Source organism: Canis aureus, chromosome 12 (assembly GCF_053574225.1).
Source record: "Canis aureus isolate CA01 chromosome 12, VMU_Caureus_v.1.0, whole genome shotgun sequence".
NCBI lineage: Eukaryota > Metazoa > Chordata > Mammalia > Carnivora > Canidae > Canis > Canis aureus.
This window is the reverse complement of record NC_135622.1, coordinates 34437894-34464397: the sequence shown is the minus strand read 5'-3', so window position 1 is coordinate 34464397 and position 26504 is coordinate 34437894. Positions and strand designations below refer to the sequence as shown.

Here is a 26504-nt window from a genome sequence, read left to right as displayed (position 1 = left end):
TGGAGCCTGCTTCTCCCTCTGCCTGTGTCTCTGCCTCTCTCTCTCTCTCTCTCTATGTGACTATCATAAATAAATAAAATTAAAAAAAAAAGATTAAAAAAAAAAAAAAGATATATGTGTGTGTATATATATATACATGTATACATATATATGTATGTATATCTGAAGCTATTTTTATAAAAATACTAATACATTATGGGTTTGATTTTTAAATTAATACGTTTAAACTTTTAATTTCTAAAGTAATTATTGACAGATCATTTGGGGTCCTCAGTTTTTAAACCCGTAAAGGGGTGCTGAGACCAGAAGTCTGAGACACACTGATCTTTGCTATTTACTCTGAGGAGGGCAGATGACTCGGCATACTCATTTCAAAACCCTCTGTGGGTGGACTATGTGACTCCTGTTCCTCCAATTGTGCTTTGAACCAGCTTTGCAGCCTTAATGATTTCTTCATTAAGGAGGCAAATAAATTTGACAAATATTCATTATATATTTATAGGAGTCATTTTTTTTTGAAGATTATACTTTGACAGATATAATCTGATTTCTAGATATTATGATTTAGCCCTGATGTTCTTTCTTTGCATTCAAAGGTGGATGAAAAAACAAACACTATGAAAAGTCTCCTCCTTCTTAAACATTTCCCTAATGACTGCAGTACCTAAAACTAGTTTGTTCCTCAAGAAAAATATTAAAAGGGAGAATTGGTCCAAAGGTTGTGAATCAGAGCAGCAGTTTTAAAAGAATGGTTAAAGAATGGGTAATTTGGCAGAAACAATATCCACCTTCATATCAAAGAGTACACTTTTCACCTGTCACCATGTCCTTCCCCAAGGCTCGACCACCCTTCTCAGGTAAACAACCAAATACAAGAACATAATTTCAGCTCTGTGCAGAAAGCTTTCCTAGTCAGTATGAAAACAGCAGGAGAATAATCCTACTACCCATTAGGAAATACTACTCTAATACTGGATCTTAAGTTTCAGTGGGCATCAGAATTATCTGGGAAGCCTATTAGAAATCAAATTTAAATCCATTATATACAGTGTGAGGGAGGGCAGGAGTGTGCATCTGAAACAAACACTCCAGGTGATTCTGATTAAAAATAAATAAAATCAAACTTTGAAAAACTATCCTAAGACTACTAAAACTGCCACTCAACTGATCTCTTCCATTTTTCTACGAATCATTCGGGTATCCTCAACATCTAACTGCCAAGTTCCGCCACAGAGCCTGTAAGGAACTCCGCAATCTGACCAGTCTGTCTTTACAGCTCTGTCCCACAGCCACATCCACTTCTGCCCTACAGCCATCTCACTCTCCTGGAGCCCAGCTGCATTCCCCCTTGCTGAGCTCTTCCCCATTCCCTTCCTCTGCCTGTGAAGGACAATTTATGCTTCATGGTTGTGTGATAGGGTGGGCAGTCCATGGCTATCTGGACTCTAAAACCAGTAGATCTGGCTCCCAAGCCTAGAGCGCACTCCCATGGGCAACCTCTGAGACTCGGATGACTCCTCTATCAAAATGAAGGTAAAAAATAGCCACCCCAAAATTATTGCTCCAGCACTGGCAGTATTTAGTTTAGATGTGAAGTGTATTCATTTGGGGTGTTTGTTTGTTTGTTTTTTTTGGTCTCTTGTAAAGGCTTCCATCCTCCCAGTAGTGCGTTCTAGCAACATCAGCATTCTTAGAGACACATAAGGAATATAAGAACAACTCTTTAACTCCTTAGACAGGCTTATAAACCCAATTCTGGAAGAACTTAAGAGCAGATACTGAAGCTGCATCAGATCAAATCAGTATACTAAAGTCCTAAAGATAATCCAGGTCCGTAAGGGTAGACTGCTCTCACCTCACAATTATTTTGCCAGACATTTTTAGTTAATAATCCTGTTTCCTTGGAATGCCTGGGTGGCTCAACAGTTGAGCGCCTGCCTTTGGCTCAGGGCGCGATCCCGGGATCCAGGATCAAGTCAGTCCCCTTATCGGGCTCCTTGTGGGGACCCTGCCTCTCTGTGTCTCTCTCATGAATAAATAATTTTTTAAAAAATGTTTCCTAGCATTTTGAGGCAGAGGGTTTGAGAAAACACATTGATTGCCAAATGACAAGCCGGCTCATCTAGAGCACACGGTACATGTGTTAAGTATGAGAGGAGGATGAAAGGGATGAAGTTACCAGTCCAGCCCATGTTATTCTGCATATTCACCATGCACAAGAATATTGGATAATGTGAATGATTACAAAATGCATATAGATTTCATCTTTCCAAGGAGCTAAATCTAGATGAGAAACTTACTGATACCACATTTTTTCAGACAAAATAGCAATGACCATTAACCTCCAAGATGGTCATGTTTTTTCTCTTCAGGAAGCAAAGGGTATAAAATCAAAAGTAGGTATGATTTGGAAGATAGTTGCATTTTTCACAAACATTCTCTCCATAAAAAAGGATTCAAAAGAATGTCTACCAGGATTTCGATCCATGTTCTCATCCCGTCCTCGTAACAACCCTGAGAGAGGTATTCTCTCCATTTTGCAGATGAAACAGCAGAGGCCAAGCTGTCATGTAGGATTTACACAAGTTCACAAAGCATGATAAGGTGGCGCTGGGACCAAAGCTCGGTTTTAACTCCAAGGTCTATCTCCTTTTCCTGGAATTGAAATTTAAGTATGCCTCCAAGTTTTTAAGTAATCTTCATATTTTGTGACTGGGGAAGTCTAAACTAATGCACAAATGATCCCCACCCCACAACCCAAAAAAGTTCCTGACAAGCTTCAGGAAGTTATCAGACTACATGGAGCATTAAAACAAGAAAAATTGAGTGCAAAATTTCTATCCCTGCTTCCCAAACACCTTTCACATTTTATTACTTGACTCTCTTACCAATCCTGTGGTGGGGGAAACTCAAAAAATAAGACAACTATTAGCAATCCAAGGTCTAATGGTCTCTCCTTAAAACCCCATCTACCCTCAGAAGAATCAAAGCAATCTACATGAGCATAAAGGATCTTCTTGGCCTAGGTAAATGTCTGTTATTTGAAAAAAAAAATCACATACAGGGTAATTCTGTTTTTGTGCAAGATAAAAATCAAGAGTATGTCTTATGCATAAACAGACATATCAATAAGCACAGGAGTTATTTCTACAGCATACCAGATAATGGTTACCTCTGAGGTACACAAAGAACAGGAAAATTTCACTTCTTGCTTCATATAAAGGAATATTGTGGGTGATTTTCACCTTGTTTCAGTATTAATAAAATTGTGTTTCCTCCACCTTTTGGTGCTTTACAGAATGCCACCAAGACAGCTTTCATCATGAGGAACTTGATTTGTCTGTGTCTGAAACCCCTGAAGGTGTGTAGTAACATCCTGGTTTGCAAGCCTGAGTTCCCCAGATACTTTTTTTGATAACGTGCTTTCCTACCAACCTCACAGGACCACTGTATGAAGTGAAAGTGCTTCGCTGGGCTATACAAAAGCTGTGATCCCCTCTTCTCAACCTTTTTGTACATATCTTTAGGCAATTTTGAACTGGTCAACTGCTAGCTTTGGCTCCAAAGAGCCCAGAAAGTCACAAATCTAAAAGAACATAACAAAAGTTGTATTGCACTGAAGGATGTCAAGAGTGGTTAATTCCTTAACCTTAACTCCAGCAAACCCCAAATCTGGAGGAGAAATCCCTAGGATCTAAGACTTCAGTAGAGAAAGCAGCAATTCTGTCCTCCTTTGAAAAGTCCCAATTCCACTTTGTTTGCCCAGGAGGCCTACTGGCAGATTCCCCAAAGTTCCAATACAGAGGCTTCAAACTGAATCCAAGACAGACAGTCACTTGGTTAGCAAACCTTGTGAGATTAGTAAACGCTGGCATGAGAAGGTGGCTGCCAGCAGCACAGTCAACTGCTCTCAAGGCTGATTTTTCTCATCATCCCACAACTATGACAGGAATGGGAAAATAGACGCACAGATTGATTCTGATCAAAGTTTAGGAATTCGACCATGAATAAAGTCTAACAGTTGGAGAACCTACCCAAGTAACCTCCCCTAGCAGATAAGCAGCTTATCAAAAAGCTGATTCCCTGGTTAAAAGGCTAAGCATGCACTTATGAAGACTGTGAAAGGCCACTTTGAATATTTATCTAGTGCACCACTAATAGCACCACCACAGCGTTTACTGAAATTTTAACAGGTTCTTAACCTTAACCTTAAGTTAAGACCAAGCTTCCTTTAATCCCATAATAATGAAACAACGTAACTAACACCAACAGTACCCATGCCTTCAACAAGGATAAAGCCCCTAGTCCCATCCAATTCTGGAAATAACTAAAGCCCAAGTCCAAGTCAGAGTTTTCTGAAAATATAACCCTCACAAGTGAAATACTGCTATTCAATTCTACAGAGGAAGTTCAGTAAAATGAGGAGGACTAGCTATCTTCATGAGAAATGTGTATGTCAGAGGTGCCTGGGTGGCTCCGTCCATTAAACATCCAACTCTTAATTTCAGCTCAGGTCATGAGATGAAGCTTCACATTGGTCTCACTGGGCATGAAAAGCCTGCTTGGGATTCTCACCTCCTCAACCCTCACACCTCCTTTCCCCTCTCTCTTCATCCCTGCTCATACACTTGCTCACTCTCTTTCAAAACAAAAATTTATATATATATATATATATATATATATATATATATATATACACACACACACACACACATACACACACACACACACACACGACAGTAGCAGGGTTGTGAAGGACTGTCCCTCCCATAAAAGTAAATTATTTGTGTCTTAATTAGGAAAATAAATCATTTGTCATTAAGCATTCCTTTAAAAAAAAAAAACTGTCATATTATATGGGCTACTACAAAATTGTACCACAGAAAATATACTAACACCAAAGTTAGTGCAGTCAACAGTTTTGAATATGCCTTTAATCCCTTTTATTGCTTCTTACTTAACAATTATTTTCAGTCTTCCAGCTGAAACCAAAGTGTTTTTTCTTGGAATTCTTTATAGAATTTTATCTTCTTCGTGGAAACACATTCTCCAATAAGAAATATTAACAAATCCATGGTCTAGATTTCACAACTCTTATGATTTGTTGTTGTTGTTGTTGTTTAAAAAAAAAAAAAAGGTAAGCTCTGTCTTTAATTTCAGAAGAATTGCTATTATACAACAAACTTTTTATTTTTTCATTCATAAAAACAGTCCACAGCATTCATAAAACAGGGTGTTAGAAGAAATAAAAAGACTTTTCAAGTAGATTCTTTATGTTTTAAGAACAGATGAGTCGGTAGCAATTTAATACAGATGGAAACAAATACAATCCATATAAAAACAGGATTTGAAAGAAGGAGGGGAGGAGATATATCAACCGAAGTAAATTTAGAGCTTTCAGGCATGCAACTCAACATCTGAATTTTCTTTACTTAAAAACCAAACTAGGTGCTTTAATAATAAGTGTTTATAAAGAAGGCTACAAAAATATTGCAAAAATATTAAATATTAGCCTTACATATACCATCAAAAAAAAAAAAAAAAAGGAGAGAAAGAGGGAGAAAAGAAATTAACAAATCCCCAGCTACACCTAGGCTAATCACAACAAGTTTTCCCTAACAGAGACAGACAAAGAAAAATAATTTTTACAAGCTCAGCTTTGGGTACAATACCTTAGAGCTCTCACTTGGGTGTTTCCTGCTCATGCTCTTTTCAGTTTAAACAAACATGGTTTATGTAATGGAATACATACTTGAAGGATTCCTTAAAAAAGAATCACAAGTTTCATTTTATATATACAACAAATTTTTAATTATGTACTGAAAATAAATTACAGGAAATAACTTTAAAATGCAACAGAGGACAAAGTCACAATAAACATTCCCATTGAATTCCCTTGGGGGGGGGGAGGTGAGATTGCAGTGCTCAAGAAGATAAATATCACAAATATATCAAAAACTTCAAATTGTCTATGCATTCACACACTGACATGAGCCACAAACATTCCTTCACAGGGACTGTACTTAGCCTACCACAGAACCAGATTTTGCCATAAACTACAAAACTTTTAATACAAAATCGTATTTATATATTTATAATTCATATACATGCCCTATCTGTGATTTTAGAAAATAAAAGCTACACACTGTACAGACACTCTTAACTCATAGCTGTAGGCAACATTTTTGGATGGAATTTCTCCCCCAATAAAATTAATGGCATATTTTATGTACATGAAGGCTAAACTGCATAAAGACAGTTCAGTTTCCCAGATATGCATCTCCTTTTAGGGCAGGTTTATAAATTTAAAAAGGCAAGACAAATGTACACCTCAGAATCACTTTCTTAGCTACAAGAGTTGTCATGTAATTTCTGTGAAATTTCTGATACATGCACTTATGTAATACTGGTATTGAAGGCAGTAAAGCAATATATACTTTTAATGTAGTGGCTCAATAAAGGCTTCATTGTCATTCTGATTCTTGATACAGTGATTCGTAACTTCACTAAAAATTAAAATTTCAATGGGACACTGGTGTTAAAGAGACTCTAAATAGATTTTTTAAAATATTTCCCTGAAATATCCTTTTACATAAGACAAATTTCACTAACATTAGATTAAAAGGAAAAGAAAATAAAAGAAACATGGCACAAATGTGCATGATAAACTAATGCTCCTCAGCCAATCTCCATGTCTTAGGAGCCAAGAACAGAATGCTTAAAACCAACAAACAATTTTCACACTCTGTGGCAGCCATCTGTGAAGCCAGTTATACTAAACTACTTCTACAGTTGATTGTAAACTTTGGTTTATTTTTATTTGAGTTCTCATTGTACAGCAAGCATGAAAAAAGGGAGAGTGGAGTCCATGAGGAGATGAATTGTCAGTCTGTCTTTAATCTGGCATGATGAGACACCTGGTCAGTCAGGCCTGCTTTGATAGAGTTTGTTACAGACTGCCTTATGTTTTCCTCCATCAAATTATCACCCAGGGGCTTCAATACCTGTGGTATGAGAAATGTGCAAAACAAATAAAAACATGAGGTAAAAAAAGAGTTACATATAAAAATAGATATAAAAATTCAATTCAAAGCAATGAAGAAAATAACCAGAAATGTGGGAAATAAAAAGATGCTTCTCCCAAAAAAAGCTATGATGCTACAAATAATGCAGTTAGACATCTGATAATGCAACAAAAACTAGTTTCCTCCTATTCAAACCATTTACAATTCCTAGGAGACGGATGTGCAATTCCATACCCTATATGCAGCATCAAATCTGGTAAGTATACAGCATTTATGCAGACCGGCCCAGACGGTCCTGCTTATTGTCCTACATGTATTAGTGGGAACACTTCAGATAGAGAAAAAAGTTAAAAATACTGTCTAATTTTTCTTCTTGTTATTGTTGGATGACAGTCTCTGTCGCTGTGCTGATGAAAGAGCACGATGGACCATTCGACGTCTAGTAACTTCAAACAGTTTGGAAAACACCTAAAACATGGAGTGATTCGTTAGGACAATGACTCAGAGTGCCTTGAAGTTAAAGAGTTTAAGACTACAAGAATCGGAGACTTTGTGGGTTTCTCACCTTCCTGGGACTCCTCTGAAGCAAAAGAAAAGAGAAATGCAAGAAAATTTAGGCAAGGTTTGTTGACACAGCACAGATCTCTGACTAGTGATCAACTTACCTTCACTACACTGAAAATAATTTTACACACTTTAGATTCTTCCATTTAATTATTTTGTAATAATGGCACCTCTAAAGTCCTAGAATCAATGCTATACAGGAGAATGACTGGCTTTCAAAAGAAAACACTGTACAATGATTAAAATTCATGCTGCAGAAAATTAGTAATGGTCCAAAATTTTAAAGTAGGTAATTTTTTTTAAAGTGAGATTGTTGATAGCTTTTAATCCATCCTCTATTAGAAGATATCAAAGGAATATGAAGAGTGAGATTTTTTTAGATAAAAGGTTAAATTTAACAAATATCCAAACACAAGCTTCCAAATCAGATCCAAATAAATCGAGCATTTCTCTGAAGAATAAATACAAAATCCAAATTAATATAGTGGGTCACTTTATAAAATAATGACATTATTACAAGAAAAATCAATACCCAATCAACCTTCAAAAAATTATTTACTTCGTCAGTCTTTAAACTTAATGCCAAAACCAACATGAACCTGCATATCCTAGATCTTCAAAATAAGCTCAATTACTTCATCGGCCCAGAAATGATATTTGAAAATGCCATTATTATACTGTCCGTCAATAATAACTGCAGCTTTCCTTCTGATCCTTGACATGATGCTCAAGTATTTCATGATGATCATTTTAATAACATCCTTGAATGGAATTTTCTCAACACAGGCAATTCCAGCACACAGTTGGCCAATATACAACATGGCTTTCCTTAGTAGATTCTTGTCAGGCCCGACTCTGAATTCTGGTTTGAGGTAAAATATTATGATTTGAATTCTGGCTGAGGTAAAAGATTACGATTAAGAGAAGCTGGTTCTCTTTGTAGTGCTTTGCTTTGTTCAGAGTGTAGTGTTTCCAAAGTACAGAAGTCAAACAAAATTCCTTTGGTAAAAGAAATCTCTACAAGACTGTTCCTTGTAGTACATCAGCAAATCACCACTATCTTCATGGATGGCAACAAAGACCTGAATGCCATCCACTATTTTTCCTCAAATAAGCATGCATTGCTTCTTGCCAGTATTATTAAGAGACTTCTTTTGCTTTCTTAAAGCATTGCACTTCCAAATTTCTTTTCCTTATACCGATTCTATTTTCTTTCCTCTAAGAAAAAAATCCTTAGAGACTCTGGCCCTGCCCATCATGTGGCATAATCAGGCCCATGACTAAGAATCTATCCAAAGGATATTACAGATTTAAGCTAATCAAAGCACACTATAATTATTTATGACTTTAAGAAAAAATTTCTCCGGTTCATTTTTATATTCATATTATACAACCAAACAAAACAGAAAACATCCTCTTGACATTCCTCATACAAAAGAAAAGCAGGTGTGCAAATACTGCAGAAGGGTGGGGAAGTGTCACAGGGATGAGATTAGTCACTGAAAAACCAAAAGATAGATACCAACCTGTTCCCACAGTGTTTCAGCAATCTGATCAATCATTGTTCCAATTTCTCTGAACTCCCCAGAGTACTTTACATATGCCCAAGTACAAAGAGATGTCAGTGCTAACCCCATGATAAGGTTACACAAGACGGCTATAGAGTTTAGGCCAATGAAGCCAGTCAGTCCTGAGATTATATACATAGCAAACATGACTGCAAACAGTGTGGCAGGGGTACGAGCAGCATAGAAGATATTTTTGCCATCATTGTGCTTTATAAAATTTGCATAGGTTTCTTCGATTTCAGCTTCAAGCTGGTCCTGATAACGATGGCAGAATTCATCTCCACCCATTTTTTTTACTGAACGGAACTGTTTAATCGCCACTTCCTTGAGATCCAGGTGTTTTCGCTCCAGATCTGAAGGTGCAATGTAAGGCTTGTCCCCACCACATACCTGTACAGACAGAATTACAGGAGGACACATTACAGGCTAGAAGTAATTTATATTTGGGAAGAAGTTCCCTGCTCACAGTTTTTAGTCTCAAAGTCAAGCCACCTACATGGTTGAGTTCAACTTGTTCATAATACCCTACACATAAATTACTTCTTATATGTTTAACTGACTTGGGCAAAATAAATAATCCCAGTAAAGACAGAAACAATTATACTGCAATCTATACCTGACTTCATTGGCCCACCAACACACCATTAGAATACAAAAAGACTGCTGGCACAGAGTGGGTAAAAAAGAGAAAAAAGGTATTTTAATGTTTGAGTTAGCAAGATTAGCACAGAAGTTGTTATTGGCCTTAAACTGATATTACATCATAAGATACTAATAAGAGCACTCTGAATCATGTGTCAAAACTATTTTAGTACAATTTATATAATAACTTGCCACCTGTATCCTGCACTCCAACCATGTGAATTATATTCTTAGTTTATTTGCAGTAGAGATGGTAAAGGGGAATCAGTAACTGATATAACGTGATAATCCATGCGGAGCACAAATTAGTTCAATTATTTTAAATGTAAAAATCCTCTTACTCTAGTGTCAAATTTAAATGTTGGTTACAAACCTGCTCCATACTTTTGCAATAGATCTCTCTTGCTCCTGCTACTGCAGCAAGATTATTAGCTTCAGCTGTTGCCTAAAAAAATAAAACAAAATGTGTCAATTTTATGCAAAAGATATTCAATGGCTCTATAAATTCTGATTAACACAATAAATTATATACAATGAACATGCCTGAAAATGAACCAGAGAAAACATTATCTACTTCCAGTTTTCCTTTCCAATGGAAGGGAAGACCAGTATAAAATATCTAATAATTGCTTCTAACAGGACTGCCTAATTTTGTTTTGCTTAGGTTTATTAAAATGGGTATGCTAAGGTGTCTGGGTGGCTCGTCGGCTTAGCATCCGACTTTTGGTTTTGGCTCAGTAAGAGTCATAAGACTGAGTCCTGAATTGGGCTCTGTGCTCAGCAGTCTGCTTGAGATTTCTCTCTGCCCCTTCTGCTTGTGTTCTCTCTCTCTCGAATAATCTTAAAAAAAAAAAAAAAAAAAAAAGGATTGTAAAAAAAATCCGTATGTGCTCAAGAAATCAAAGAATCAGACATGATCATAAAATGTGTCAAGCCCCCAAATGTACAGAACCAATGCTTGCTCTCTCTCCTATAAGTATTATACAAGAGACTTTCAAATTGACAAAACAGCTTATTGCAGGAGCTGTAGAAATAAATACTGTTTAATCTACTATAAAACTGAGAAATTGCCCAAAAATATCACCTAGAAATGCATCTGAAAAAAATTAAACATAAATTTAAGTGAAAAATTAACAGTATGAACACGGTGATATAAAAGTTACAAGAACAGGGATCCCTGGGTGGCGCAGCGGTTTGGCTCCTGCCTTTGGCCCAGGACGCGATCCTGGAGACCCAGGATCGAATCCCACATCGGGCTCCCGGTGCATGGAGTCTGCTTCTCCCTCTGCCTATGTCTCTGCCTCTCTCTCTTTCTCTCTCTGTGACTATCATAAATAAATTAAAAAATTAAAAAAAAAATTAAAAAAAATAAAAAATATTTAAAAGTTACAAGAACAGATGGACATTAAAATAACAATTATTCTTGATCTCTTAAATTAAGCTGTCTCATCTTCTCTTAAAAAATGAACTAGGTTAAAATAACATTGTCCCAAAAGAACACTTTTTTTTTTTTTAAGATTTTATTTATTTACTCAAGAAAATGAGAGACAGAGACAGAGAGAGGCAGAGACACAGGCAGAGAGAGAAGCAGGCCTCATGCAGGGAGCCCAATGTGGGACTCAATTCCAGGACTCCAGGATCACGCCCTGAGACAAAGGCAGACACTCAACCACTGAGCTACCCAGGCATCCCAAGAACACTTTTTATAAAAAAAGATTTTATTTACTTATTTGACAGAGAGAGAGAACAAAACCAGAGGGAGCAGCAGACTCCCCACTAAGCATGGAGCTAGCTTAGAGTTCCATCCCAGGATACTGGGATCACGATCTGAGCTGGAGGCAGACACTTAACTGACTAAGCCACCCAAGCACCTCTAAAAGAACAGCTTTTAAAAAAGGAGAGGGAAAAAAAGAAAAAAACTATATGCACTAGAGGCAGCTCTAAATCATTAATATCAAAGGGATAAATAAACTTTATTTCCAACGTTTATGGTCAAAGCTCAGAGAACAGAAGAAATTTGGTTCAGAGAGGCCCATATTAAGCCATCTCCTGCAAAAGAAATTATTTGCTTGAAAGAAGCACAACTCCATCTCCAGCACTTATTTCTAAACCAAAGACTTTTTTCCTTCATAAATATATGTACAACACACACACTACCTGAAGCATGGACTTTGGATGTGGAAGTTCCTCTCCTTGATAAATTTTAATATAAGCCTAAAAATACAAAAGACATTATATTGGCAGGTTAAACAACTTGGCTCTACATCATGAAGGAAGAAAAACCATTTAATATAAAAATAATTCATGCTTGTAAAAGGGAAGTCTAGGAAAAAATTCTAAATAAAAAAAAGGAAATTAAAATCTTAAAAATCATAGACTCTCATTTCCAAAGTTAACCCTATTCTCAACATTATTAAAAATACATGTTGCAAAAAAGTTGCTAAATAATATCCTAGAGATTGTTTCTAAATATAATTCCAACTTGCATAAGTTATCTCATATATAAAAATTATTTATACAACGCCATCTACTTTATGAAAAGACATTCATAATTCTTCCCTCCTGCCATTGTTTTAAATGTTAGAAAATATTTTTACTCAATATTTCACTTTGACCAAGTTAAATTATATTCCAGTTCAAGAAAAAAATTACCTAATTTATGCTTTAAGGATAAGAAGGAAAAATGAAAGTTTTTGGTAAGTTCATATAGGAATTGCTCATCTTAACTCCTTACTACCTCTAAATTAATTCATAACAAAAATAGTATGAAAGTGAACATCAACTGTCCAATAAATGACCCAAAATATACTTTCAACTGGAATTTCCCTTCCATCTCTAACTACTATGAACAGAAAGAACCCTGACAATGGTTTTGTTCTGGCAAGCAAGCTATGAGGACTAGAAAAGAGCAGAGAGAGAGAGAGAGAGAGAGAGAAAAAAAAAAAAAAATCTATGAGTAATTTACTTAAACTCAGAAACCAGTTTTGTACTTTCAGTTGCTCTTATCAAGTTTTCAAGAACTCAGAGAGAAGGCTTTTATGAGAACTCAAGATGCAGAATTACATTCCCAATTATTTATCATCATTCACAAATGATAGAATGGTATGACAATTATATGGTGAATGGTCTTCTCTTCATATCAGAGCTGAAGAAAAAGCAGGATAATTCCATAAACAAATAAAATCACTGTCTAAGAGATACAAGTTGTCTGCTGTAATTTTAACTATCCTTAAAAACTGATATAGCCGATTCAAAGTAGAAAAAGAAACTATATATAAACCTCACTTTTTTGCTTTAAAGTATACATACATATCAATTTTAAGTCAGCTATACTTCTAACTGAGACAAAGTCATTTAATGTAGTTTTACCTTAAAGTATTCTACAAGATCTCTACAAGTGACTTTAGATCCACTTATCTCTTTTTCTACCAAATTTTCAGGGGCAAGCAGCAATGGAACTAGATTTCGAAGCTCTCTTTTAAAATCTTCATCAATATCTGGAGGAGATGAGATAAAAGCCAGCATGTTAGTCAAGAAAAGAAAGAAAGATTAAAAGCAGTCCCCTCTGGTAAAGATTCATAAAATCTTGTTTCATGAAAACGACAATATACATACAGTATTTATTACTTGAGTAGATTTATTTTAAAAAAAAAATTTCATCCAAACACCTATCTCCTAGGAAAAAATACTCCTCTTATTCTGCTATTCCATTTCCCTCATCCTCCAATAATTTTTTCAGCTCAAATAATAAACTGCGATCTACCAAAATAAATTCCAAGTCTTTTTCAAAAGACAAACAATTCCTGAAATTATACTAAATTTTAATACTAGATTTTGTATTTCCAGCTATATTGTAAAACTTTCATTATTCCTCCAGCCTTTAGCCATCACATTTAATCCTAAAACATACCTAAAAATTTGCATCATCCCTAAAACAGTCTTAAATCTGATTACATGAATACAATATATTAGTAAAACATTTTACAGACTGCAAACAGATGAAATACTGAAATGTTCTCAGCCTTTGGAATTTTTAGGACACTAGTGCTAAGCAACAGATCACATTATAAAATATGCTAATCCATACACTAGGTGTCTGTGACAAACCCAATGGAAAGCTAGACAGACCACACAGCATTAAAATCACCTCATTAAACTATCTTCCAGTACAAAACAAAACATTAAGGAACCATGTATTTTTCTTTTAAACTCTCAGCCTCTAAAAAATTAAAGTTCTGATTTTATCAAGAATGGGAATTCCCACCTTTCAATCTCCCATCAAAACTAGGATTAGTTGCAACTTTAAGACCAGGATGTGGCAAAAGGAAGCAACCAAGATTTGAGAAACAATTGTGAATGTGCTTCCTTACATTCTGTAGCTCTTCATGTTGATTCTGTTTTACCTGAGGGGAGAAAGAAACAGGGTGAAGATGCAAACAATAAAAAAAAAAAAAAAAAGAAGAAGAAGAAGAAGGAAGAGGAGGAGGAGGAGGAGGAGGGGGAGGAGTTGGAAAAGAAGAAGAAGAAGTTGTTTTAAAGAAAATACACATGCATACTCACAAGTGTGCACACTTAACTCCAATGCTACTTCCAGATGGGTGTTTTTTGACAACATAAAATTTTACTAAAGACCCATTTCTGACCACTTTGGTAAGACCCCACTTTATCTGAAAACTAGAAAAGATGTTTTCCCCCATGTTTGCTGCGAACGGATGAAAAAATACAAATAATAATTAATCATACTATCTAACACCAGACTAACAAGTAGTGGTTGTGGTTTACAAACCAGTAGATAAATTAAGAATTTGCCTTTAGGGATCCCTGGGTGGCGCAGCGGTTTGGCGCCTGCCTTTGGCCCAGGGCGCGATCCTGGAGACCTGGGATCGAGTCCCACGTCGGGCTCCCTGCATGGAGCCTGCTTCTCCCTTTGCCTGTGTCTCTGCCTCTCTCTCTCTCTCTCTCTCTCTCTCTCTCTATCATGAATAAATAAATAAAATCTTTAAAAAAAAAAAAAAAGAATTTGCCTTTAAAGTACTTGTAACAGCAAAGAGAAAAACAAAGTACTAATTTGCCTACAAATAAAAAGGTCAACCCCCGAGCAAAATAACAGCTAAAAATGAAAAAGCTCCAATGCAGTCTAAAAAATATTTGAAACTTGTTGGGATTTCACTACTTACCCCAAATGACTATTTATGATTTATGCTAGTTATCAGTGTTTTGGGAAGAGAGATTGCTATGTGTTTTCTAGAAGAAAATCTTAAATTTAGATTTCGTTTAATAACTACTCATCTCAGTATAATTCACATACTCTCTCAATGACTCTTCTCAAACACCATTTTAAAAAACGATGCACTATTTATAATCAACAAAACCTGGAAACTACCTAAATCTCCATCAAGAGTAGAATGAAGAAATTGTTGTCCAGTCATACAATAGAATACTGCATAACAATGAGACTGAATGAACTAAACTACATGTAACAATATCTAAGAAACATAATACTAGCAAACGAAGCTAGACACAAAAGAATACATGATGTATATGATTCCTTTCCTAAAAAGTACACACAAAGCTCGTCAGAGGTCAGGATACAAGTAGAGGGCTGGGGGGTAATAGATGAAGGTGGGTACTTCTGGTGAGTACCGAAGATGGCTACATTCATTTGTATAAATTTATCAAGCTGCGCTTACAACTTGAGCACTTTCCTGTATCATTTCAATAAGATAAAAACAAAAACAAAACGTGGTCTTTGAAGTTCAAAAAAATTCTGAGTTTAGTTAGTATGTCTGATATGCTCTGTATTCATTTCTTCTGAATAAACCAGAGAAAACTCTGATGATTGAAATTATCTCTGACAATAGGGTCTGGAAATGCCTTTCCAATAGCCAAGAACGAGGAATTGGTTTCCCTCTTATTTTTTTAATAAGAAAATTATATTATGCCCCGAGTTTTTTAATGTAGTTGAGAAACTAAATACATCATCCTACAGGCAATAAAACTTTATTACCCAAAAGTGAGGACCCTACCACTTACAAATTAAGAGATTTTCATGTAACTTTTGTGTATGTGAGTAGATGGATACATCTGACCTGATAATTTCCCCCAAGTACTTCGATAGGAGGGTACACCTCAGGAACAAAGGATCATGCTGTGAGGTTATTTTCTAGGAATGCTTTAATGTAGCATGTTGCATGGATCAGGAGTCTGGACATTAGGGTCCTAGTTCCAGTTATCAACAATTAGTTAAGAGACCAAAGGCAAGTCACTTTTCTGGGTTCAGTTACATTATATATTTAAAAAAGGAAGCTGAATTAGATTTGGTTAAGATCCTTCTTCTAGCTCTATATGCTGTCACTCTAAGAGACAGTATTCTTTGGACAGAACACATCATCTGTGTTCAATGTATGTATATCATATTACCTATACCTAGTCTGTTCCAATTGTTTGGAAAGCTCAGCTATGCCAAAAAGAGACACATGCAAGTAGATCAAAAAAGTTAGTCTCCTTCAAAATTTTATCCTTTGAATATTGTACAGGAGTACAACCAATCTACTTTTCATCAATTCTATATAGGCTAATTTGGGATATGCAATTTATAGTGGCAACACTTAAGAGACAGGAAGTCTAAGCAACAGTCCAGACAGCAGACTCCTTCATCTGGCTTCATGCTTATTATGCTCTCCTCACTAGGAAATGGGGGCTTACCTGCAATCTCTTTTCAAGGAATTGTTTTCCACCTTCCAAACCATATGAATGTTCATAAGGATAACTCCAGTCTCGAATCAAAAACATTAGTGTCTACAGACAGAAAAAAGTAGAAATCATTTCTTAAAAATTTTACAAAAAAAAAAAAAAAAAAAAAAAAAAAAAATCACTAAACAATTTAACAACCACTCCCCTAAACAATCCCTATGAAAAGTTATAGTAACCAAATGGTTAATACTGCTCATAGTTCTAGCAAGGTCCTACCTAAGCCTACAACACACACTCCTAGCCCCTATACCAAGCAATTGCTTCCATTTGAGAACTTCATGGTATTTGAAGAGTCACCAGAGGCAATAATACGGGATCTTAAAAAAATCAACAAAAGGCATTATTAGGGCATACAGATCATAATTTTAAGTCAAGGTTGTATAACTAACAGCAATTAATCTAATTCTAGACCAACTGATTCTTTTCACTGAATTTCTTATTCATATATGCTTTGGTTTCTCAATCGCAGCCTTACTGATAATTTGAACCAGACAATTCTGCATGTGGCTGGTTGGTGAGAAGTATTTCTGGCCTCTATGCACTAGGCCAGCAGCATTAACCTCCCTCCAAAACTGTAACAACCAAAAATGTCTCCAGACATTGGCAAATGTCCCCTGGGTGACAGAATTATCCCAATTAGGAAAAACTGATTTGGGCCAAATACAGTATATTTCATCCCTAGACAGAAAATAAAGCCATAGCCTGCCCCGATATTTCATAAAAGTGATCACCTGAGTCACATAAGACTGAGGCAGAATCAATATAAACCCACCAACACTAAAGATCATCAGCTGTCACACAGTAAGTACTTCACATACTGATGAGCAAACAGGGTGGAGTCATTCTCACCTATTATAACACATCTGACTAAACAGTACTAATGTCAACTTACAAATTACACTTACTTGAAAAAAGAAACCACCTGAAATTAGCTTTGCTTTTATTAATTTAAATCTCTGTCACAACAGGACTCTACAGAAGCAAACAGAGCATATACTTCTCAAATAACTCCACCTAGGTTTATTTCTGACTTAATATTCTGTACCTGGCATTTAACAGGAGTAAAAAATATGGGGATTGAGGGAATGGAAGGAAGGGAGAGATATAATAAATTGTGAAATTTTCTATATGAAACCAAAATTAAGAATAACTACAAAAAACCTACAATATTTTGTAATAGTTTTCCATGTATAAAGAAACTTACATGACTGTCTCAAGTTTAGGAATTAAATTACATCTAATTAAGAGAAACATTAACCTCTTAATCTAAGCATAGCATTAACAATCTAACTATATTCATTTGTTCTATTTCCTACTCTTGTTAGCCCACTACAGGTGGTAATTACATTAGTTTCAACTACACTGAATCTGTTACTAAAAATGAGTTTGAAAAAAAATAAAATAAAATAAAAATAAAAATAAATAAAAATAAAAATGAGTTTGTTATAATATCCTCTTATCTTCAGACTTAAAAGATAAAGTGGCTTGACAGCTTTTTATATGTAAGTTTTTAAAAATGATAAAATACTTATTTACCTGAAATGGTTTCTGGTAGATTTCTTCCATTGCAAGTCTGCCGTACTCTGTAAATAACTATTAAAGCAAGTTATTTAAAATAATGCCCCCAAATAGATTGAAAGAAGACATTTATCTATAAAGCCGTTCTATGTAAGACCATATAGATGTCAGAGCCTTTAAAATCATTTGAAAGTCAAGCATTTAATTTTCTAACAGACTAGTTATACATTAAAATTTCTTCTAGCTAAGAAGTTATATTTCAGTTTAAAACCATGTAATACTGAATCTTCTTACACTATAATAGGTTTCTAGATGGAAAGTCACAAGTAAGAATTATATTTTCAATTCTTTGGCACACATTCTTTGAGAAATACATACTTGCAAGTGTTGAAGATCATCTTCTTGAATATTCTGAGACAAATTATATACCTGTTAAAACAAAATTGTAGTTTTTATCCATTTTTTTTAATACCTAGCTGTGTACAACTTTACTTGTTGAAATTAAGGGTATTTTATACATCAGCACAAAAGAATCACCTAGCCATTAGCTTAACCAGTGGCACATGAAAAGAATTTTCTTTTTTCCTAACAGGATAAAACATTAAGGGGGGAAGTAGTGGCGGTAAATTACGCAAAAATCATGAAAACATACATAAGGGGTCTAGAAAGTGGCAGATATTTTTTTAAAGGTATATTATGTAATAAGGATTTTTTTTCCTCCTTCCCAAAGTTTCTTTAATGTTGTGACATGATCATTTTTTTTAACAGTGAAGACTGTTTCCACAATTATTTTCCTAAGTCAATGGACATAATTCTGCAAAAATATACTCCTCCCTAGTATAATCTTAAGAGTGTGTGTTTGGGTGGGTGGATGGATAGATAAACAGATGTGTTTGGACAGATGGATGGATAGACAGATATAGTTTATAGTTATTTAGTGTGTGCCTTGACTATCATCAACTTTACATGGCTTTTTTTTACTTCAAGTAAATCATTGGTCTAAATAACTTAAAATGAACATTTTACCAGCCTATGATAGCTGAAAAATATAACAGTAGGTGGCACTCTTGCCCTTTCTAGAATCTTTTATGAGGCTTTACAGGGCACAGAGCCCAGAGCTGAAGATTTGCGTGCTGTCAAGGAAGGAAAACTGGAGAAAAGACTGGAATTGCAAAAGAGGTCCAATCCTTCCAAGTCAGGCTAAAAAGTGACAGTCTGCCGAGGGAGAAAAGTGAGTATCCACAGATGTCACCCCTGCAGAAAAATAACTCAGGTCTAAGAAAATAGGGTTACTCCAAAAATAGAACAATTTGTTCTAATGGCAAATAAGTGATAATCTAGCTGAATCACTTGGATGTCAAAAATATAAATAGCCAAAACAGGCCAGCAAACCTAAAATGACATTCTCAACAGACTAACTCCAAACATGGAACTTAAAAAGTAGTTAATGACTGAGGTGATTATACTAGAGCTAAATGTAAAATCTGAAAGCATGACCAACCTATTCCTACCCATAGGGATCTTAGGTTTTAGAAAACAGGTCAAGATATTTTCATTGTCTGGGCCAGGTTGCAAATCACAAAGAGAGACTTGTTTATCTTAGATCATTAGTACTTAGTATATTGTATTTTACTTAATAGATGCTTAACAATCACTTGTTGAAAGAATAAATGACAAATGGATTTGTCATTGATCGACCAACCAGATAATTTATGAAAGAAAAATGTAACCTCAAAGATGAAGAAAAAAATGAAAATAATTTTCACCTTCATTGTTCATAGTTTGCAAAGTATCTTCTTCTATATTATCTCATTTAGATCTTATTTCTGCCTCCACACAACAATCACATGCAAGATGGGTAAAATCCTCATTTTACAGATAAGAAAGTGGTGGAATGGCTTTAAGTGATTGTCTAAAACCAGGCCACCTACTATCGTGAAGTTAAATAAATTGACAAAAGAACACCAAGGTACAAATTTCAGGACAGAGAATTCCTTCATTATAACTTAAGGCAAGCTACAGAGCCAGCTAATCTGAAGTGCACAAAGACTGGCTTCTGCTTGCCTCAAGGGAATGGCAGTAGTGCCACCCTGCAAGATCAGAGAAAAAAAAGGTAGAACAAAATGGAGAAAAGATATTGTAAGGGTTCCCAAAAGCATTATTTAATTGGCAGTACCAGAGCTCACCGGCCCTAAAAAAAACAGAAGCCACTCTGAAAAGCATTCCTGTTTTATCTCATAATAATATCCAAAATTTCTTTTCATTCTGACAGCTAGATATTTCAAAATGAGGAAGGAAGGAAATGGGAACTTATAAGAGACTGGACATATGTTCCAGATATTACCAGAAACCATTAGCAAAATTCCAAGATGCTATGACAGTACCACCTATGATCTACCATCAATAAGAAACATCATCTGAGGAGCATATACTTCTACTGTTTGCACATATACTTCTGCGTACATCACCACCAGCTAGGGCTAACCACCATACTCAATAATTCACTCTTCAGCCAGAGGAGCATCAACCACAGATGATCTCAGGGGAAAAAAAGTAAAGAGATACAAAATGACATGTGGTAGTTTAAATCAGTCCATCAGCCTAAATTATACAGAAAAGAGATGGACTAGCTTGAAGAGACCAGAACTTGATATAATAAAAAACACAATTCAAGTACAGAGTAAGTGAAAAACAGAAGGGATTTTACTAAATCAAATGGTTCCTATAAGTCCTTAGAGTATTATAGGACCATCACATAACATTTTGTAAGTTTAATATGAATTAATTCTTCTGCCTCTACTACCACCAAATAATCAAGTACTAGTTGTCATACATATCAAGTAGAAAACTAAGTTTAATTACTTGGGATCTTTTCTTTATTGGTTTAGCCAAAACATAAAAGACATACTCTATAATATAGCTGGGAACCATATGACTGAATTCAATTAAAGATAACATGCGGGGCAACCCCGGTGGCCCAGCAGTTTAGCGCCGCCTTTGGCCCGGGGTGTGATCCTGGAGACCCAGGATCAAGTCCCACATCAGGCTCCCTGCATGAAGCCTGCTTCTCCCTCTGCCTGTGTCTCTGCCTCTCTCTTTCTCTGTGTCTGTTGTGAATAAATAAATAAAATCTTAAAAAAAGAAAAGAAAAGAAAAAAGATAACATGCGGTATCTTTAAAAAGAAAGAAGAAAGGAAAAAAGAAAAGAAAGAAAACGAAAATAGAATAGAAAAGAAAGAAAAGAAAGAAAAGAAAAGAAAAAAAAGAAAAGAAAAGAAAAGAAAAGAAAAGAAAAGAAAAGAAAAGAAAAGAAAAGAAAAGAGAGAAAAATCAAGCAAGCATAGGGGTGCCTGAGTAGCTCAGTGGATTAAGCCTCCAACTCTTGGTTTTGGCTCTGGTCATGATCTCAGGGTTGTTGAGATCAAGCCCCATGTAGGGCTCTGTGCTCAGCGCAGTCTGCTCGAGATTCTGTTTCTACCTCTGTCTCTCTTCGCTCCCACAGGTTTGCGCACACACTCTCACTTTCTCACTTGTCTTTTCTCTCAAATAAATAAATCTTAAAAAAAAGTATAGATGCTATGATGAAAAAACAAAGGGATTGGTTATTGGTTTATTACTTCCTAGCTAACCACTCAAAGTATGAAATTCCACACTGTGAACCAGAAAAGCATGGAAATGTAAATAACTCTAATTTTAATCCTTCTTTCTTCAATCAAAAGACATTTGTTTTTCAATGTGGATCATTTTTTTTCTTTTTCAAATTTTTATTTAAATTCTAGTTAGTTAACATATAATGTAATATTGATTTCAGGAGAATTTAGTGATTCATCACTTACATATAACACCCAGTACTCAACAAAACAAGTGCCCTCCTTAATCCAGATCACCCATTTAGCCCATCCCCCACCCACCTCCTCTCCAGCAACCCTCAGTTGTTCTCTATAGTGGAGTCCTTTACCAGTTCAGGTTTGCTTCCCTCTCTCCCATCCACTTCCCCTATGCTCATCTGTTTTGTTTTCAAAAAGCATTTGAAGAAAGAGCAAAGGTATTAGGATTATCTGAACTGATTATACCATGCCATTTCGTGTCTCACCTGGACAGAGCTAGTCATGGTGCTCAGAGCGAACACCGTTGCGCAGTCTTTGATAGTTGACTGGCTATCAAAGGCACCCTGGGTATCCATTAGCAGCACAGCCACCTAGGAATTTAAAAGTTTAAAATACTAAGTAAAATATTCACCAACAGTGACCAATTTTTTTTTTTTTTTTACCAACAGTGACTATTAAAACCAAATTTAAAATGATAAATGTCAAAATCAGTAATAAAGTCAAGGAAAGTACTCTAAGTATCTCACACGTTTTGACATGATAATCCATATATGTTATGTTAAAGTTAACATCGCATTAACAGTTCTGTGTTTTGATCTTTAATACCAGGAAAGAGATCAAAAAAAGAATATGGGAGGAAAAAAAACAGAAAGAAAGTATAAACATTTACTTTTGTTCCATTAGGTCTGTCGATCACAAATACTTCATTCCAGACTTGTATGCCTGTTGTTTCTCTTTCACAACCACCTCGCCACGTAAAGCCAGTCAATGGTTCATTGTTTCCACCAATCCAACTTTGGGAATCCTGTTAAAGTCAAGCATAAATGTAAAATAAAACACAAAAAGTTAAGAACTAATTAATGAGAAGTGTAAGAAATCACCCATTCTTTATTTTACAAATGAGGCAGGTAAGCCCAGCAAGATAAAATACACTTTAACATTACACAAGTAGTTACAAAAGCAATTCCAAGTCCTATCTGAGGTGCTTTGGTCTTAGAGACAGTCTCCTACAAACTAAACATCTCAAATCTCACATTTTCATTCCCTAGGCTTCTAGATAAGTGAGATCATACCCACTTTCTCCCCATTTTGAAGATTTCCTATGTTTAAAAATCACAAAAAATAGATACTAGCTATTGTGACATCTTGTACAAATAAGCAAAACTAAGTTCCAGAAAGAATGGCTGTCAAAAAAGCACTCCTCTCTTAAAATAGCTTATACTAAAATGTTTTCACGCTGCCTTAATTTTCTCTTTAAAAAATACCAACTTTAAAAATAACCAAAACACTTATTTAGAATCAGATTCAAACAGTCCAATTGTTTTTTTGGTTTAAAAGAGAAAAAAAAAAGCCTTTTTTAAAACCAAAAGGGACATCTGAACCCAGACAGGATATTTTACTAGGCAGTGCTAACTCACAGTAAAAATGACTGTTTGGTGTGATAACGGTACTGTGGGTAATACTAACAATAACAGAGTTCTTATCTGTTAAATACTCAAGTACTTATGGTAAAAAAATATGCCCGGCATTTGCTTTAAAATATTCCAGCAAAAAAATAAAAGTGCAGGGAGGTATACGGATGAAACAAGACCAACAAAATGTTGATACATACATTGGAGTTCATTATACTATCCTATCTTTGGTTATGTTTAAAATTTTCCAAATAAAATGTTCTACCTAAACCACAGGGCTAGACGGTTATAATTAAATATCGTGAAATAACATAAAAATTAATACATAATAAGATAATTTATCTGGAAAATTAATTCTGGGACACAATAAATGAATAAGTTTGACAGATATCAAGATCCCTATACTTTAGCCCACATACCCTTTACTCAAAAGTAACCCACAGGAAAAATTCATTTGTTTCAGAAATACTTTTAACAAGCTTAGATACATAGTCCAAAACAGATAGCAAAGGTCACATTAAGAGTAAAGATGTTTAAAGTAGGCTCAATGAGGAATGAAACAATTTATGAAAAACAGATTTAAGGTGGGGAAAAAAAAAAGTGTTGTCTAGACCATCATCTAATGTAAAAATCAGCCTTAAACTTCAAGCCATCCTATAGTTATTATTATCCCACAAAACTCCCATCCCCAATAGGTTACCAATCTTATCAATCACAAAATTCTCTTGCAGTCTTCTTCACTTTTCAGTGTCTTCAACTTAAGGCCCCTTCATCCCTGTTGGTGACAAAGCTACCTCATGGCATAACTCTATTTACATTATATACTAAGGACTTGCACTTCAGGAGGGGCCCTTCCAAGGATTAGAGAGATTATGATATCCCCTAAACAAGCCCAATGGTGGTCTTGCCCCTTGGACTATATTTTGGATGCTCCACATAGGTCTTCTTATACCTCCATGCTATATTCTCCAACCCATCCTTCCATAGTCACTTAATTTTCTCAACAAGAAATGGAATCATGCTACTGTCCTAAAATGTTATCTGCAGAGGTCCTGGGTGGTTCAGTTGGTTAAGCATGACTCTTGGTTTCAGCTCAGGTCATGATCTCATGGGTGGTAAGATGGAGCTCCAAGTTGGGCTCTGCTTGAGATTCTCTCCCTCTGTCCCACGCCCAAATAAGTAAATAAATAAAATCTTTTTTTAAAAAGTCATCTGCAGTTCCCCATTTATCTATAGAACTCTGGAGTTCTGTTGTATACAACCCACTTTTAATTTTTTTAATTTACTTTTCCTATCTCTGCTCCCAATAGTCCCTACGATCCCCCTAACACACACACACACACACACACACACACACACACACACACACTTTTTCTGCCATACCAAAAAGATCACTATTCTAAATATGTATGTTGTTTAGCAGATCTATACCTTTGTTCCACCTGTTCTCTGCGTGGACTGAGCCAGCAATCAAGAAACTCTAACTTTTATGAATTCCTAAGAATACTGCTGACACTACAGGTGGTTATCTTTACATGGCTTTGGACTGCACTTCTTGCGTGAGTCTTCAGAGCACACGGTATAAATTCCACCTGTTTACCAAATTGTTCCTACCAAAGTGTCTTACCCCATTTTAGGCTCTCACATGTGGCTTCTCATTCCCCTAACAATGCCAAAGTGGTACTTGATAAATTATTTTTAAAAGGTCCAACCTATAGGAACAACTTAAAAGAATCCACCCTGTTAATCAATTTTTATTCTATATTTTACTTGTCTTATGTATCTATGAGAATGTATGAGACTGTAAGTTCCATGATGTCACCTGAATGTATGTTCCATGAAGAAGGAAGTTTTGTCTTTTTTTTTTTTTTTTTTTTTGTCTCAAAACATAGATCAGTATTCCCAGGACATAGAAAAAACACAGATCAGTATTCCCAGGACATAGAATAACGCCTGACCTGCAGTAGGCACTCAAAATATTTGTTCAATAAATGAACACAAAAAATTTTACTAAGCTTCAATGTGTTTCCTTTTGAGCATGGGTAAGATATATGGAAGAAATACGATCCCTTTTATTATTCCTAAAATCAATTACACAGACAAGAAAGTAAAAACAAATTTTAAAAAGCAGACATGACTGAAATCACAGGCCAACATATTTGCTAATCTTACCTTCTCCAAAACTTAAAAAGAATTGATGTCTCAAAAAAAAAAAAAAGTCTCATAAAAAAAATCTACTATGTATCATGGTTTCCTAGTTCACCCTGTTACGGAAATGTTTAAAAACCACTAAATTTACCAGTCAACAAAAGTATGAAAGAGGAGCACCTGGGTAGCTCAGTTGGTTGGACGTCAGACTCTTGGTCTTGGTCATGATGTCATGGGTGGTGAGATGGAGCCCAGAGTCAGGATCCACAATCAGCAGGGAACCTGCTTGAGATTCTCTCCTTTTGCCCTCCCCCCACTCATACACTCATATTCTCTCTCTAAATCTTTTTTTAAAGAGAGAGAAGAAAGGTAAAACTTGAAGAAGTCTATCACTATATCATACTGAATACTGATAAGCTCCATGAAACATATTCATACATTCACTCAGCAAGTATTCACTGAACCCCTACCACGTATCAGCTACCGTTCTAGGTTCTAGGGCTACAACAGTACACAAGAACAAACTTTCCTGCCCTTCAGAAGCATTCTAGGGAATTCTAAAAGCAGTCTCACTGTAAAAAGATGATATTTGTCATAAGTTACTAAAAATAAATCTAAGAACTGAAATACAGTAAACTGGTGCCATTTACTACTGGGGAGATGAAAAAAAGCCTTAAAACTCAGAATTCCAAAAATAATCTTAGTCCTTCAGTAAAAAAAAGAGATCTTTTAGAATGAATCTCAATGGTAAAAAGTAATCTAAAAACACCTGAACTTTAAATATAATCAAATACTATAGAGAATAAACATAAGCCTTGCCAAAAAGACTTACCAATGTAATATAATTATCAATAATAAAGAAACCCTACCTACTCTAAATAATAAGAAACAAATTCTTTTTTTTTTTTTTAAGATTTTTATTTACTTATTCATGAGAGAGAGAGAGAGGCAGAGACATAGGCAGGAGAAGCAGGCTCCATGCAGGGAGCCCGACATAGAACTCGATCCCAGGTCTCCAGAATCATGCCCTGGGCCGAAGGCAGCACT

At 35.4% G+C, this 26504-nt stretch overlaps 1 protein-coding gene across 5 annotated transcripts in view; it reads right to left on the bottom strand.

The window, feature by feature from the left end:
- Positions 1 to 5165: 5165 nt before the first annotated feature.
- The window catches only part of ATL2 (atlastin GTPase 2), a 55912-nt gene continuing 34573 nt past the window's right edge, over positions 5166 to 26504 (bottom strand). For 2 of the 5 annotated variants that reach the window (XM_077843575.1, XM_077843574.1), the window contains 12 exons: positions 22568 to 22702; positions 22164 to 22268; positions 18449 to 18499; positions 18089 to 18145; positions 16505 to 16597; positions 14064 to 14202; positions 13169 to 13296; positions 11957 to 12013; positions 10173 to 10244; positions 9116 to 9547; positions 7591 to 7605; positions 7011 to 7493 (listed from right to left, as the gene is read on the bottom strand). In XM_077843575.1, coding sequence (XP_077699701.1) covers positions 7386 to 7493; positions 7591 to 7605; positions 9116 to 9547; positions 10173 to 10244; positions 11957 to 12013; positions 13169 to 13296; positions 14064 to 14202; positions 16505 to 16597; positions 18089 to 18145; positions 18449 to 18499; positions 22164 to 22253 — 1242 coding nt within the window. In that variant the 5' untranslated portion in view covers positions 22254 to 22268; positions 22568 to 22702 and the 3' untranslated portion in view covers positions 7011 to 7385. The other 3 variants (XM_077843576.1, XM_077843572.1, XM_077843573.1) reach the window with 3 other exon arrangements.